Here is a 15,679-nt window from a genome sequence, read left to right on the forward strand (position 1 = left end):
TGTTGTGCCGATATTTTATCCTGCTCTAATGTCTATCTAACCCTTCCCTCGCAAATGTTAACCCTTCCCTCCCATTTCTCTATCATTCATGTGGCTGTCTAAGAGTCTCTTAAATGTCCCTAATGTATCTGCCCCCCTGAATTTCTAAAAACAAATGTGGGAATGACAAGCACACCAACCTTGTAGCCTCTGATGGCTCCCATGTTTATGGCCTAACCAGCACGAACCTCATTTTTCATTGGCTAAATATTACAGCAGGGGCTCAATACTGTGAGAGGCTGGTGCTAGTTAAAACCCAGACTACTCAAGCTATGTTTTCACATTTTAAAAGGGAGATCCACATTGATAGGTATCGGGGAGCTTCAATGCCTGAAATATATATGGAAAACTGTGAAGAAAGGTGCAATGTGAGAGAGAAGGCACCATAGTTGGCAATGTTGTATTGAATGCCTCAATGGATGAGAAGTTACAGAGGATAAAGGTCTATGTGGGTCTGGGATACCCTCTAGAGACGCATTCACAAGACTGGGAACAGAAAGCCTTGGTTAATCAATATCAGGAGTCTGGACATCATCTGAATGCTTTAAGTTTAGAGACCTCACACATATGATAAAGGTAATCTTCAAATGCTATTTCCTCCCAACTGCAGCACTGTTTGATTCACTGCCCTTCTTTCACATACGTAACAACAAAATTCACAGGCTCTTGGTATCCACACTTGTAAGTATTGTTAGATTCCTTCAGTGTTCTAGACACTAGACATGTTGTTTCGGCATATTACTTACCATTTGTTGGGAACCATAGTACCGAATTTCATCATCAATGTGCCAGCCTTTGGTCAGTTGAGGAAAGGTGCATTCGAAGAACAAGACCTCAGACCTAACACAGAACTCTACTAGGCACCAATGGTCCCTGTTCTCATTTATGCTTTTGAAGCCTGAATTACCTACCACAAGTATCCCAAGGTACCAATGCTCTATCCTCAAATTCACTGGAAAGATAAGTGAACCAACATCAATGCTCTCTCCCAGACCAACATCCTTTGTATTGAGTCTTTGGTTACATGGCAGTCAACTTGAGGGAGGCCATGTTACTCGTATACTAGATGCCAGACTCTTTAAACGGATACTCTGTTCTGAGCTTTGCCGTGGGAAGAGATTCCAGGGTGGACAGAGGAAAAGTTTCAAGGATGTGCTGAGCCTTATTGAGGAATTGTAATATCACCTTGACCCCTGGGAATTTCTGCCCTTTTTGCTCAAAGTGAACAAAGAGCATTTGGAATATTATTGAAAATGTTAAGACAATGAGGGGGCACACATGTCACTGCCCTATCTATAGAAGAGTCTGTGGGTCCCACATTGGCCTTGTTAGCCAATTTGGCACTTATTAAAAACCTTGATCCCAAGAGACTACCAAAGAAGTATATGTAAGTTGTGCACCAAAGTCACCAGTGACACTTCCACTTCTACTAAAGGATTGCATTGAGAGGCAGGTCTCAGAAAATGATGCCTTTGCAGAGTCAATGTTGGTCTAAAATCCTGACCCAATAGAGCAGCATGCTTTCTCTCCTTACTAACTGCTGGAAAGAGACAATGAAATGCAGTCAACTTTCTTGATTGGAGGGACTCTTCTGAAGAAGTGTTTGTCAGTTTTCAAATATTTCCAGCTCGAACTGCATCTCCCTGCTATGGTCAACCTGATGATCGTTATGATTCTCAACGTGCTCTTATGGTGTAGAAGGCGGCTGATTTCAGTCGGTCTTCATTGAAGTATTGAGATTCAGGTGAGAAAATACCTCTGAACATCCAGGATAAATAGGATATCTTGCTGACAGCCCTTCTCCCATCTCTTCTATCTTCCTGTCATTTGTTCTGCTCTTCATTGCCTTTGCTCATTCTCCCAATCATGCTGTAACCTGAGAGAAATACCTACTGATTAAACCATTTCTGGGAAAAGTTGGATATACAGTTGTCTGAATTCAACTGTTAGTGACATCTGTACCATTTATATGTTGTTAAAGAGACCTATGAAACTAATTATACTAGATGGTGAAAACTATGTTGATTCACAAGTGAGTGAATAAGGAAGTGAAAAGACTGGGGCAGTTCTTTTACCCTGCTTCCCTTGTCTTTAACCTTTTCTGGCAGTGGGACATGGGACACTTTTCTAAAGTTTCATACCTTTCCCTGGTATGGATTATGAAACACTTAATGATGATTGCCTCCCATACACAGCGAACAATCTTTCTCTCCTTTGCTGCATCTCATTTGAAAGTTGGCAATTTGGAATTTTGTTCTCATTTATGAGTCCTTCCAGTGCCCTTCTTTGGGTGTCTCTTCCCCTCCATTTGAAAGTATATTCCAATATGCCATAAAATTAGGTTACCTTTTACTACATAACATTCAGTCTTACTACTCATGAAGTAAATTTGTGCCCACAATTTCCATAACCCCCGTCGAGTGACTATAAGCACTGATATATGTGGTCTATGACTTTTCTGGGTTGTTATTTATAGCAGTTTACACACATTTTACTTGTATCTAGTGTCTGTTAAACTTGAAAGAGTCACTAATGCAGCCTTTTTGTCACAATTGTACTTAATTTCTGCAGATATATAAAGTAACATATAAAGATGATAATGAAACATCAATTAATCAAGCAGCATTCAGGAAAGCAAAGTAAGCAATTTGCCTTTACTCGTCCTCAGAATGTGCTTCCCAGATTGTATCAATTTACATCAATTAGTTTGAGGCAGACAAGTTCAACTGAATTTCTCTCAACAACCAGTGTACATTGCAGTGCATAATAGTTCTGTCTTATAAAACAATGTATGTGTAATGTGAGCAAATCCATACAAAGACATTTTTTCAACACATTGAGTCATGAAAGTTTTGAATACCATGTTGATTCTGGTTCTTATTTTACAAGCAATATTTCCCAACCCACAGGAACTATATGTTACATGCTGCAGTGGACCAAAGCTGACAGGGGACTCAGTTCTACTTCATGCAAGTGCAGTTTGCCACAAGCTAACATCTGTGGACGTCAGTTGGACAGCAGCTACTGATAAAGGAATTATAGCACTCGCTCAGGCTTCTTCATGGTATGTACCATTTATTTTGTTGTAGGTGAATTGTGAACTCTGCCAGTAATAGATGGAAATAGCCATTATTATAACATTTTCACAATCAAAATTTAAATTCAATCAGTTAACACATTGTTCATGTGCTAACTGGGAATACATAATAACATTTCTGTGGAAAAAAACTGTGATTAAAGAAAATTGTGCAGTTAATGTGTGAATTGTGGGGCCCATTATTTTCCTTCTGGATTCTTGATGGATCTGATATATTAATGCAGGGACATGTACCGTCAGATCCAATAGTATGAAACATAAGTCTGGACATCACTGATTTTCATCAATGCATGCATTGTCTATGAAAGAAACTGCCTTTTATAGTGGATGTGAGGCTTGTTGTTTCATTAGGGACCACCTGAGCAGGTCCCTCACTGCAGACTTCTGGTAATCTGTTTCAGGTACGTTAAATACTTAGCCTTGCAACAGCACTTCCTCAGTTCCCTCAACTTCAATCTCTCCAGTCCCCCATGCCACAAGGATCAGAGCTGCAACCCTCACTATTAAAACATTAGCGACTTGGACATGAATGTAGAAGGTATGATTAGTAAGTTTGCAGAAGACACAACAATTAGTGGTGTTGGTAATAGAAAAGAGGATAGTCTTAGGTTACAGGAAGATATTGATCAGTTGCTAAAATGGGCAGAGCAGTGGGCAGAAGGAACTTAATCCTGATGAGCATGAGATGATTCACTTTGGAAGGAGTAATAAAGGTAGGGCTCTTGGGAATATTGAGAAACAGAGGGAGCTTGGTCTACATGTCTAAGAATCCCTGAAGGTGACAGTACGGGTAGAAAAGTTGTGAAGAAAGCATATAGAATATAATCCTTCATTAGCCACGGTACAGAAAATAAGAGCAGGCATGTTATAGTACAGCTTTATAAAACATTGGTTAGACCACAGCTGGAGTACCTTGTACATTCCTGGTCACCACACTATAGAAAGGATGTGATTGCACTGGAGCAAGTTCAGAGGAGATTCTCTGGGACTTTGCCTGGGATGGAGCCTTTTAATCACCAGGAGAGATTGGATAGGCTGGGTTTGTTCTCCTTGGACCATAGGAGTCTAACTAACTGGGTACTTGATTGAGCTAAACAACATTAGATAGGCGGAGGAAAGGTAGATAGCTGGAAAGTTTTCCCCATAATGGAGGTGTCAAAAACTAGAGAACGTAGTTTTAGGGTAAGGGAGAGGAAGTTTAAAGGGGATCTGAGGAAGAAAGGTGGTTGAAATCTGCAATGTATTGCCTGAGTAGGTGGTGGAAGAAGGCATTCTCATAACATTTAAGAAGTATCTTGAATTGCCAAGGTATAGAAGGCCATGTGTTGATACGTGGGATTAGTATACATGGTTAATTGATGGTCAGCATAGACACGGTGGGATGAAGGACTTGTTTCTGTGCTATTTGATTCTATGACTCTATGACTTTCTCACCCTAAGCCAGTGGTCTTTCAATCTAGTTCATGTCCACTATTTTCCAAAGCTGGACACTGAAATTAGTTTGTATGTTTGTCTTTGTTTTTAGCACTTGAAATACAAAATTGCAGCTGTAATTGGCTAATAGTATCTAGAAAACAGTTGGCTGATATTGCTTCTTGAAAAAGCTCTCCAAGTTAATTTATTGCTGGAGGTATTTAATGTTCGCTTTAAAATATGGTCAGAATGTTTTGATGATGCCTGGTGCAATATCTGCAGAAAAGTCCAGGGAAACTGCAAAGTTCTGTAAATTATTAAGATCAGTACATTATGTCTCTGTGGAGAGTATCTTGTTCAAATAACAGCGCAGTGTTTAAACTTGTTCTTTCAATTTTTCAGATTTTACTTGAAAAATTTATTTTCAAATTTTTGTGTATTTTCTTGAAGTTTAAAGTAATAGTACTCTTACTTCCCTAACACTTAAGGAATATAAAAAACAAAACAAAAACATACTTCAGCTAAAACAAGACAATAATTGTTTGAAAAGCAAAAAAAAAGTACAGATGCTGAAAAACTGAAATGAGAACAAGAAATGCTGAAAATACTCAGTAGAGCAGGCAGCACCTGTTGAGAGGGAAACAGAGTTAACATTTCTTTAGGCAATAATTGCTACTTGTCTTATGTATGTGTGTGTGTGTTCAAATATCATCCAAAAATAATGTCTATTGTAGTCTTTACAGACTCCTTGCCAATGGATGCCATCTCACAGATGAAAGTATCAATATTTTGATTAAAAAGCATAGAAAAAGGTAACGCTTTTCCTTCACTGATTCCAGTGCACGTATAGAGAAATAAAACAGAGTATGAGGTTTTCTTTGGGTTTTTTTTCCCTGTGTAAGAACAAAGGTGAGTAAGCAGAGAAGATCAGATTTTATTTTTTTTTCCACACTTGGGCATATTGGACTGCCTAGGCTCAGTACAGGCAACAAGGTCAAGCAGGAATAATTATATAACCACAGCAGACCACATGAATTTCTTACTTAAGTTATTAATGTTAAAAGGATTATTTTCATACAAGCATATAAATTAGGAGCAAGAGCTGGCCGCTCAGTCCTTTGAGCCTGCTCCTCCATTCAATAAGGTCATGGGTGATGTGATTGTAGTCTCAGACCCGCATTCCTGTCTACCCCTGGTAACCCTTTACCCATTGCTTTTCAAGAACCAATTAATTGTCTAAAAAACCATTAATATTAATTATGTGGAGAATATAGTTGATGGGTTGGGTATGAAATGTACCTGGTGCCTTGGATTATTACAATTCTGAGCCACCCATGGATTCAGTACTGGAGATCAGATACACCAACATTTTTTGACCTCCAGTGTATTTTGTACTTACTTTAACAAAACATGTTTGGCTCCTCAAATAGTGCTTCCTGCTTCAGTTTTAACACTGGAATATTCATTGATGCTTTGCCTTAGTTCAACCTTTATTGGTAAAGCAAATTTATAGTTGCATGGAGCTGTGCATAGACTTGCAGAAGAGTGTCAATTTATTCCTATTGGCAACATATGCATTCAAATTACTTACTGGTCTGAGACTACCAGTACTAGTTGGAAGATGATGCCATTTCAAGATGCATTATGGGGATGTTATACAGCAGTATTGATTAGTCTGACTCATTCACTGATATGAGGCAAAGTGGAACTTGGAGCTTTTACTCCTAATAATAGCTTGCTGCAATTCTTTTAAATTTACCTACCCCTTTATTATCCTCTGGCTAGCATGTCTCAAATTTTACATATTAAATTTAACTACCCTGTGCACTTCTTTCCATTTAAATTCAAGGATTCACCACACCAGTTTTGGGGCCAAACTGCATTTGTTATTTATACTCTTTCTCCCTAATTTAGAGAGGCAAGAGATGAGATTACTGGGGCCTTGACCAAGATTTTTGTGTCCTCTCTAGCCACAGGCAAGGTCCTGGAGGACTGGCAAGTAGCTAATTTTGTTCCTTTGTTCAAGAAGGGAAATGGGGATAATCCTGGAAATTATAGATGGGTGATTCTCACATTAGTGGCAGGGAAGCTACTGGAGAGGATTCTTAGGGATAGGATTTATGAGCATTTGGAAAAACAGGGCCTAATTAAGGACAGTCGCCATGGCTTTGTCTAGGGCAGGTCATATCTGACTAATTTGATTGAGTTTTTCAAGGAGATGATGAGGGTGATCAATGAAGGTAGAGCACTGGATGTTGTCTACATGGATTTTAATAAGAAATTTGACAAGGTTCCTCATGGTAATCTCATTTGGAAGATTGAGATGCATGGGATTCACAGTGACTTCAGCATTTGGATTCATAATTGGCTTGCCCATAGAAGACAGAGGGTAGTGGTTGATGGGTCTTACTCTGGCTGTACAAGTCAATAGGGTGGTAAAGAAGGCCTGTATTTTCCTTTATTAGTTGAGGCACTGAGGTCAAGAGTCAGGAAGTTAAGTTGCAGCTTCTTAAACCTCTGGTTAGGCTGCATCTGGAGTATTGTGGTTGCTCCATTATAGGATGGATGTGGAGGCTACAGAGATGTTTTCGAAGAGATTTATCAGGATGCTACCTGGGTTAGAGGATATGTGCTAAAGGAGAGGTTGGACAAACTTGGGTTGTTTTCTCTGGAGTGGCAAAGGCTGAGGGAAGACCTAATAAAAGTTTGTAAAATTATGAGATGCATTGATAGAGTAGACAGCCAGTATCTTTTTCCCAGCATTGAAATGTCTAATACTAGAGGGCATGCATTTAAGGTGCGGGGGGGGGGGAGGGGTGCAGGTTCTTTATACAGAGAATGGTGGGTGCCTGAAGTGCGCTGCCGGGGTGGTAGTGGAGGCAAATATGATAGAGGCTTTTAGATAGGCACATGAATTTGCAGAGAATGGAGGGATATGGACCATGTACAGGCCTAAGGGATTAGGTGTCATTAGCTTAATTAGTTTGGCACAATATCATGGGCCAAAGTACCTGTTCCTATGCTGTACTGTTCTGTGAGTCAATAGATTTGTTTTAGTGTTAGGAAACATATGCTGTAGTGTCTTTCCTGGGACTAGAATGATCAGTGAGGAATTTTTGGGAAGGCAAAAGTGGAGAGTGAAGACATTGTGAGTCAGAATTGAAGGTATCCAGCTGGGAAGTCTTCAGCTATAACTAGTACATGTCAAAGTGATCTGGTGTACAGAAGGACAACCTGCTCCACTCTGCTGAACACACTTTCTTTACACTGTCTTTCTAGTAAAGGATCTGGATCAGTGAGGTTTGTGAAATCTCTGTAAGTGATACCATGGCTGAGAAATGCAGTTTTTCAGTGAAATGACAGCCTTCTTCATACTCAGCATGGTTGGTCCTGCCAAATTTAATGATGCAGCAGCTGTCATGTCCTCAAAGATATATTACAGTCGGAGAGAATAGGAGACACAAATGTTTGAGGGACTCAAATGGTTTGAAGTTGTGAACTCCATTCTTTCTCTGCTGCTGGATGAGGCTTTGGGCAATTGGCTTGTTTAGCATTGTCATTGCAGGTGAAGGTCCTATGCAATAACATTAATTTGCCAGGGTTCAAATGTCTTGTCCTTTGGTGGCACATTCAAGCAGAGAATCATCATGATTCAATACTGCATCACTACAACACAGTAAATAAAATATCTTTGCAACTGCTGGGTCTGCCATGATTGAGTTAAGGGGGTCAAACTAAACCTTTCTCTTGTGGTAAATATAGAGAGAGCCAGATAAGATAAGATAAGATATCTTTATTAGTCACATGTACATTGAAACACACAGTGAAATACATCTTTTTGCGTAGTGTTCTGGGGGCAGCCCGCAAGTGTTGCCACGCTTCCAGCGCCAACATAGCATGCCCACAACTTCCTAACCTGTATGCCATTGGAATGTGGGAGGAAACCGGAGCACCCAGAGAAAACCCACGCAGACACTGGGAGAACGTACAAACTCCTTACAGACAGTGACTGGATTTCAACCCGGGTTGCTGGTGCTGTAAAGAGTTACGCTAACCGCTACACTACCGCTACAAGTGTGCAGATTGTACAGCTACGTTGCAGGTGCAAAAACATTAACAATAGCACTTCTTGTTCAGAATCCTTAATATGAACAGTTGCTTGGATTCTTAGCTTAATTCTTCTGGGCATTCTGAGAATCTTTCTGGAGAACAGCTCCTGATGAAAAAGCTACCTCTGTTTTGCTTTCTATAAAGTCAGACCATCTGCATAGTTGGTTGCTCATGGAATGGAATTCCTTTCAAGCTAAAGAAGTGATGGCTTTATCATTGTTTTTTTTATTCATCTAGAGCTGCCTGAGGAATGGTTTGTTCTTTACTGAAATATTTGTCTGTCATGGTCAGCTTAATACAAGTTGTTTGCAGACATTCATTAATGTGAGTGAGGTCTGCTGTAATTGAAGTGTGTGGTATGAGTTACGTAATAAACTCTCACCGTGGGACCTTAGCCAAATAGTACCAAAGCTGGAACATGCTGGGAATACTCAGCAGTTTAGGTAGCACCTGTGGAGGGAGAAACTGAGTTAATATATTCAGGTCAGTAACCTTTCACCAATGATAGGGAAGACCAGAAGTCAAACATATCCCATGTTGCAGAGGAGTAGGAATGATAAAGTTTTGATAGGGTGGAGACCAAGAGAGACTGATTGACTTGAAGTGAAGGTGTTTCCAGCTGCAGGAGGGTGGTGAAACCTTATTAATTGTCACTCATCTGTCTGGAGGAAATGTAAAAGGGAGATGAGAGAAAAGTTGTTACTGTGAGTTACAGAACACTGCAGTAGCTGAAAATCTGAAATAAAAGATAATGTTGGAAATATTCAGCAGGCCAGGCAGTATCAACGGGGAGAGGAAAATGAGTTAATGTTATAGGTTGATACTGGCCACAAACTGGAAAGGTTGATTATCTGAAATCATTGAATTCACTGTTGAACACAGATTGCATCCAGCTCCTGAATTGATATCCTTGATTACAGCTTCCCACTGCTGATCTCAGAGGCCTTTTGTGCCCCAGGGCATGTGCACCTCCCTACTTCTTCAACTCAGACCCTGAGAACAATATAAGAGTGCCTGCTCCCATTCTGGAGGGCTGTGGTATACTTAGTCAGAAGATCAGATGCTGGCGCACAAGCTTATTTTGGAACACTGTTAGAGGCCTAAGAAGGTCTTATTCCCAGGATAGGGGAGTCTGAAACTAGATGGCATAGATTTAAGGTGAGAGGGAAAAGGTTTAAAGGGGACCTGAGGGGCAACTTTTGCACACAATGTATATATGGAACAAGCTGTGGTACATTTACAATTTTAAAAGACATTTGGACAGGTACATGCAAAGAAAAGGCCTAAGAGGGATATGGGCCAAATGCAAGCAAATGGGACAAGTTCAGAAAGGCACCTTGGTTGGCATGAACTAGTTAGGGCAAAGGGCCTGTTTCTGTGCTGTATGATTACATGATTCCAGTACCAAGGGCTTCATTATATTCAGCTGAGAGGCAAAGCAGGGCCTCAGTTTAATGGTTCATCTGAAGGATGACATTTCTAGCCGAACATTTACATTGGAACTGTTTAGGAAACTCGTTGTGCCTGCAACATCATATCTCATGCAGCAAGATTTTTTTTACACTAGAAAAGTGAATGTGGAGCACAGACAACTGCTAGATATGTTTGAGACCTCATAGCATGCATAATCCATTCTAAAATCCTGAAATTCTGTACCCAAAGGACAATGGTAGTACAATTTTAAAATCAGTCATTGTGCAGTGCATATTTCATACCACTGCTACTATATTAAACTGTGACTCTGCTGGAGAGAAACAGACTGAACCACACATAGGAGAACAGGCTAAAACAGGAGGAAAATGGCCTACAATGGCATTACTTAAATCCTAGTGGGGGAGTCCATTACGGATGGCATTGATGGGATCAGCCCAGCTGCAAGAATGGACCAAGTTACTGATCAGTAAGTAAGGAGGCCTTCTGTACTTGTCAGGGTGGTCCTGAGTATTCTAGTTTTTTTTTGGGCATCCATGTCTGCCACCAAGTTATTGTTTGAGAAGTGGGATGCCTGCTCCAGAATTTGTCTTGGCATACTTCATAATAGTTCACCCTATGCCATCACATGGCTTCCAGCAGCAACCGTAGCAGATCACTGTACCTTGGAAAGGTCCAGTCATAGTATCACGATAGCATAGATTTATTGACAGTTTGCATCTCACTCCCAGAATCATGCACAGTGATTGAACAGTTAATGCATACAATCATGCAAAAGATCGTGACTAGCATTACTTGTATCCTTGCACAATATGCGTCTTTGAAAGATTTCCCACTGGCACTGGAACGAACGGGTGAAAAGTTTCAGTATAGTATTATTTTACCATCTGTTTCCAGGTGAATGTCAATACCTTGGCCATACCATTGCTTCACCTGTGATGGATCAGATAAAATAAGTAACGTCAAAGTAATGTTTTCTCTGTTGCAAACTGAAAAGAAAACATTTCCTAAGAACTTGGAACATGCAAATCAGCTGTCACGCTGAATGAATATAAACAATGAACCATGTGCTTTTGTAGATGTACTGCTTGTACAGTACGTTTTGTAAAGCAAGCCAATTTTAAGCAATACTCTTCATGAAGTTAAATTGAATGTATGGAGTATAACGCATTGATCACTTTACAGTCTGCCATGGGTTGATTTGACAAAGCAGCCCAGAAGTTAGAGCAAGGGTGTGCATGTCAAAATTTAGTCTGGGCGTCAGCACACCTTGTAAAGTCTTCTGCTCATCATACAAATATATATAACTACTCTCTAGCTACAAATTGTTGCTATTATGACAGTCTGGAAAAAAAATCCAGGAGAAAAAAAAGTGGTGAACCACATAAGGAGACTAGATTCCCCACTAATCGTGAAATAAGCTAACTTCCAGTTTAGCACATTTTACTTTATTCTTTATTCTAAATGAAAGTCCAATGGTGTTCTTTCTCCACGTGTTTTTCCATCTTCAGATTTTTATTTTTTATTGGCAATAACAAGATCTGGCATTGCCATTTCTTAAATAAATCTCCATTTCTTTCCCACTATTTGATTGGCTATATTGAACCAGAAAATATTGGGGCAATGCATCTCATGAAAGGTATCCAAAATAGGAGTATTTTTCTCATACATCTGGTCATTGTAGTTGATTATACATACATTAGAGGAAAGAACTGGGTTTAGTAATTAGCTTTGCAAGGCTAAATGATGTGCAGATTAACTCCTCAGTCCACTATGTTTATTCTTGATTTGTACAGACGAATACTTCCATGAAAAGATTTTGCAGTGGCAGATCCTGGGGGGAAAAAAACTCTCATTGACCTGCTGCACATTTCTCCTTTATTGCACATTTTCAGGCACTGAACAGTTTCAGTGCCATCTTGCTTATAACATCTAGTGCTACAAAAGTTTAAATATTAGTTGTCATGCAGGTCAATACGGTTGTTAAGAAGGCGTATGCAGTGTTGGCCTTCATTAGTCAGGGTATTGATTTCAAGAGCCACGAGGTGATGTTGCAGCTCTATAGAACTCTGGTCAGACCACACTTGGAGTATTGTGTTCAGTTCTAGTCGCCTCATTATAGAAAGGATGTGGAAGCTTTAGAGAGGGTGCAGAGGAGATTTACCAGGATGTTGCCTGGTTTGGAGAGCATGTTTTATGAGGATAGGTTGAGCAAGCTAGGACTTTTCTCTTTAGAGAGAAGGAGGATGAGAGGTGACTTGATAGAGGTGTACAAGATGATAAGAGGCATAGATCGAATGGACAATCAGAGACTTTTTCCCAGGGTGACAATGGCTAATACGAGGGGACATAATTTTAAGGTGATTGGAGGAAGATATAAGGGGGATGTCAGGGGTAAGTGGTGGGTGCTTGGAACACACTGCCTGCAGAGGTTGTGGGGCAGATACATTAGGGACATTTAAGAGACTCTTAGATAGGCACATGAATAATAGAAAAATAGGGGGCTATGTGGGAGGGAAGGGTTAGATAGATCTTAGAGCAGGATAAAATGGCGGCACAACATTGTGGGCTGAAGGGCCTGTACTGTGCTGCAGTGTTCTATGTTCTATGTTTAATTAAATATTCATTAAAGATTAGTCAGTTTTGATTAAGAATAAACATAATGGTCTGAGGAGGTTATCTGCTCATTGACAACAGTCAATGTTACCCTCCCTTCTGACTGTGGTGTTCCCTCCAGTGAACCAATTGTTTGAGCTGCTTCTAGCACTAATTAAGGCAATGGACATATTTACTTGCATGACAGGGCTGCTTTTTAATGAATGCCAGAAGAAAAGGGCATGCTGGTGGCAACAAGACTATAATAAAAAGGCGACATGAATGGGCAGTCCTGCTGCACCATTTCATTTTTTTACTCTTAGAAATTGCGTGCAAGTGGTAAGGCTACATTTCCCCACATCCTCTCACTGCCATATCTTTTTCCAAACCACTGCAGTCTCTGTGGTGACAGCAATCCCACAATGGTGTACAGTTCTAGGCTGATGCTCATATTAAAATGAAGGAACAGCAAACATGTTCAAATAAATTGAGTGACTCTGACGAAATGTTTAAAATAGTGGCATTCCCAGAACAATACTGCTTCTGTTCTTCTTGGCAGCAAAGGCTGCAGTGATAGGGTTGCATTAAAGAACTGTCACAGTACGTTAGTGATGGTGCATTTTGAATCCAATAGCAGGGGTGCTGTTCAAGTATCTTAAATGTTATATAAGCCCTAAATTCTAGAATGTAAACAAAGCTGGTGCTTTAAATTGGTTTTGAAGCTTAAAGTAACCCAAAACGAATAGCAGAATGCCAAACCAACATCACAGAATGTACCCAGGGAGGGGACTTCAAAAATCCATCACTGAGAGTTGCTTGGTAGCACCACCACTGCCAGACTTGGTGTATGCAGGTAGCAAGTGAATCAACAGCCTCCTTGATCTCATCATCACCAATCTACCTGCTGCAGATCTGCTACTTCAGGATACTATTATACTAGTGTCCACTCCACTGTTCTGTAGAGACAAAGTCCTATTTTCATACCAAGGACATGCTCCATGCTTTTGTGGGCAAACGCTCATCCATGCAGGGCTTGATGAAGTTGGTGATGAATTTTGCATATTTGTTCAGATCTATTGATGAATCCCTGAATGTGGTCCAGTCCACCAATTCAAAACAATCCTATATGCCAAATTCATCACCAACTTCATCAAGACCTGCATGGATGAGTGTTTGCCCACAAAAGCATGGAGCATGTCCTTGGTATGAAAACAAGACTTTGTCTCTACAGAACAGTGGAGATGTATGTGTATATACAAATATATACACACATATACACACGCTCCTCTGCCTCCCTTGATCATACCTCTTGTGGTCCTCTCCACTGGTGATGCACACTTTGTTCTCTGCCTGTATGCAGTTAGCAGAACCATGGCCTGGTGGTCAGATTTCCTGAAGTGCAGGCATGGGATGGCTCAGTAGGTGCACCTGATGGTGGTGTAACTGTGGTTGAGTGTGTTGGGTCCTCTGGTGTTATATGCTGGTAATAGTAATAGGGGGCCTCAAGCCCTAGTGCTTCAGTCTTACCTGAAGTCCTCCCCAGCATCCATGTTTTCTGGCATAATGGAGGCCTCCCTAATGTTTCCAGGCGTTGAACTTGCCCTCTGGGTGGTCTGTTCTGCGGAGTCTGTCTAGCATTGTTAAGATCCCTCATGCCTTTAAATGGCTTAAAACATTGTTCACTGCTGCAGATTTCAGCTTTAAAAGGTAGGAATGGGAATATTTTATTGTTTCCTTGGAAGCTGGCTGCAAAGTGTCACCACTCTCTGGCACCATCTTTTGTAACAATGATCGATGAAGATGAAGATAGAGCAGTGGTTGTAGTCTACATGGATTTTAGTAAGGCATTTGACAAAGTCCCTCATGGTAGGCTCATCCAGGAGATTAAGATGCATGGGATCCGTGGTGATTTGGCCATTTAGATTCAGAATTGGCTGGTTCATAGAAGACAGAGGGTAGTGGTCAATGGGTCTTATTAACTAGACCGTGACTAGTGGTGTTCTGCAGGGATCTGTACTGGGACCTCTGCTGTTTGTGATATGTATAAATGACTTGGATGAAGATATGGATGGGTGGGTTAGTATGTTTACAAATGACACAAAGATTGGTGGCATTGTGGATAGTGTAGAAGATTGCCGAAGGATACAGCGAGATATAGATCAGTTGCAGATATGGGTGGAGAAATGGCAGACTGAGTTTAATCCAGGCAAGTGTGAGGTGTTGCTCTTTGGGAGATCAAATGTAAAGGGAAAGTACACAGTTATTGGCTGGATTCTTAACAGCATTGATGTACAGAGGGATCTTGGGGTCCAAGTCCATAGCTCCTTGAAAGTAGCCGCACAAGTTGATAGGGTGGTAAAGAAGGCATATGGCATGCTTGCCTTTATTAGTCGAGGCATTGGGTTCAAGAGTCAGGAGGTTATGTTGCAGCTTTATAAAACTCTGGTTAAGATATTTAAGATATTATTAGTCACATGTACATCGAAACACACAGTGAAATACGTCTTTTTGCGATGCTAAGAATGTTCTGGGGGCAGCCCTCAAGTGCCGCCACTCTTCCGGTGCCAACATAGCATACCCACAACTTCCTAACCTGTACTTTTTTGGAATGTGGGAGGAAACCATGCAGACATGGGGAGAACGTACAAATTCCTTACAGGCAGCAGAGGGAATTGAACCCAGGTCACTGGCACTGTAACAGCATTACACTAACTGCTATGTTACCTTGCCGCCTTGGGGGTTTGCATTCAGTTCTGGTCGCTCCATTAAAGGAAGGATGTGGAAGCTTTGAAGAGGGTGCGGAAGAGGTTTACCAGGATGTTGCCTGGATTAGAGCGTATAAGCTATAAGGAGAGGTTGGATGAAATAGGATTCTTTTCACCAGAATGGAGGATGCTGAGGGGAGACCTGATAGAAGTTTATAAAATGATGAGAAGCATAGCTAGGGTAGACAACGTCTATCTTTTTACTAGGGTTAAAACGTCTAAATATTAG

At 40.7% G+C, this 15,679-nt stretch overlaps 1 protein-coding gene across 1 annotated transcript in view; it reads left to right on the forward strand.

Annotated features, from left to right (window-relative positions):
- Positions 1-15,679, forward strand: part of LOC127572913 (F-box/LRR-repeat protein 20-like) — a 67,031-nt gene that overhangs the window by 47,894 nt on the left and 3,458 nt on the right. The window contains exons 6-7 of the mRNA XM_052020641.1: positions 2,949-3,103; positions 5,284-5,361. Coding sequence (XP_051876601.1) covers positions 2,949-3,103; positions 5,284-5,361 — 233 coding nt within the window. The remainder of the gene's footprint in view (positions 1-2,948; positions 3,104-5,283; positions 5,362-15,679) is intronic.

This window comes from Pristis pectinata, chromosome 7, assembly GCF_009764475.1.
Source record: "Pristis pectinata isolate sPriPec2 chromosome 7, sPriPec2.1.pri, whole genome shotgun sequence".
Classification (NCBI taxonomy): domain Eukaryota; kingdom Metazoa; phylum Chordata; class Chondrichthyes; order Rhinopristiformes; family Pristidae; genus Pristis; species Pristis pectinata.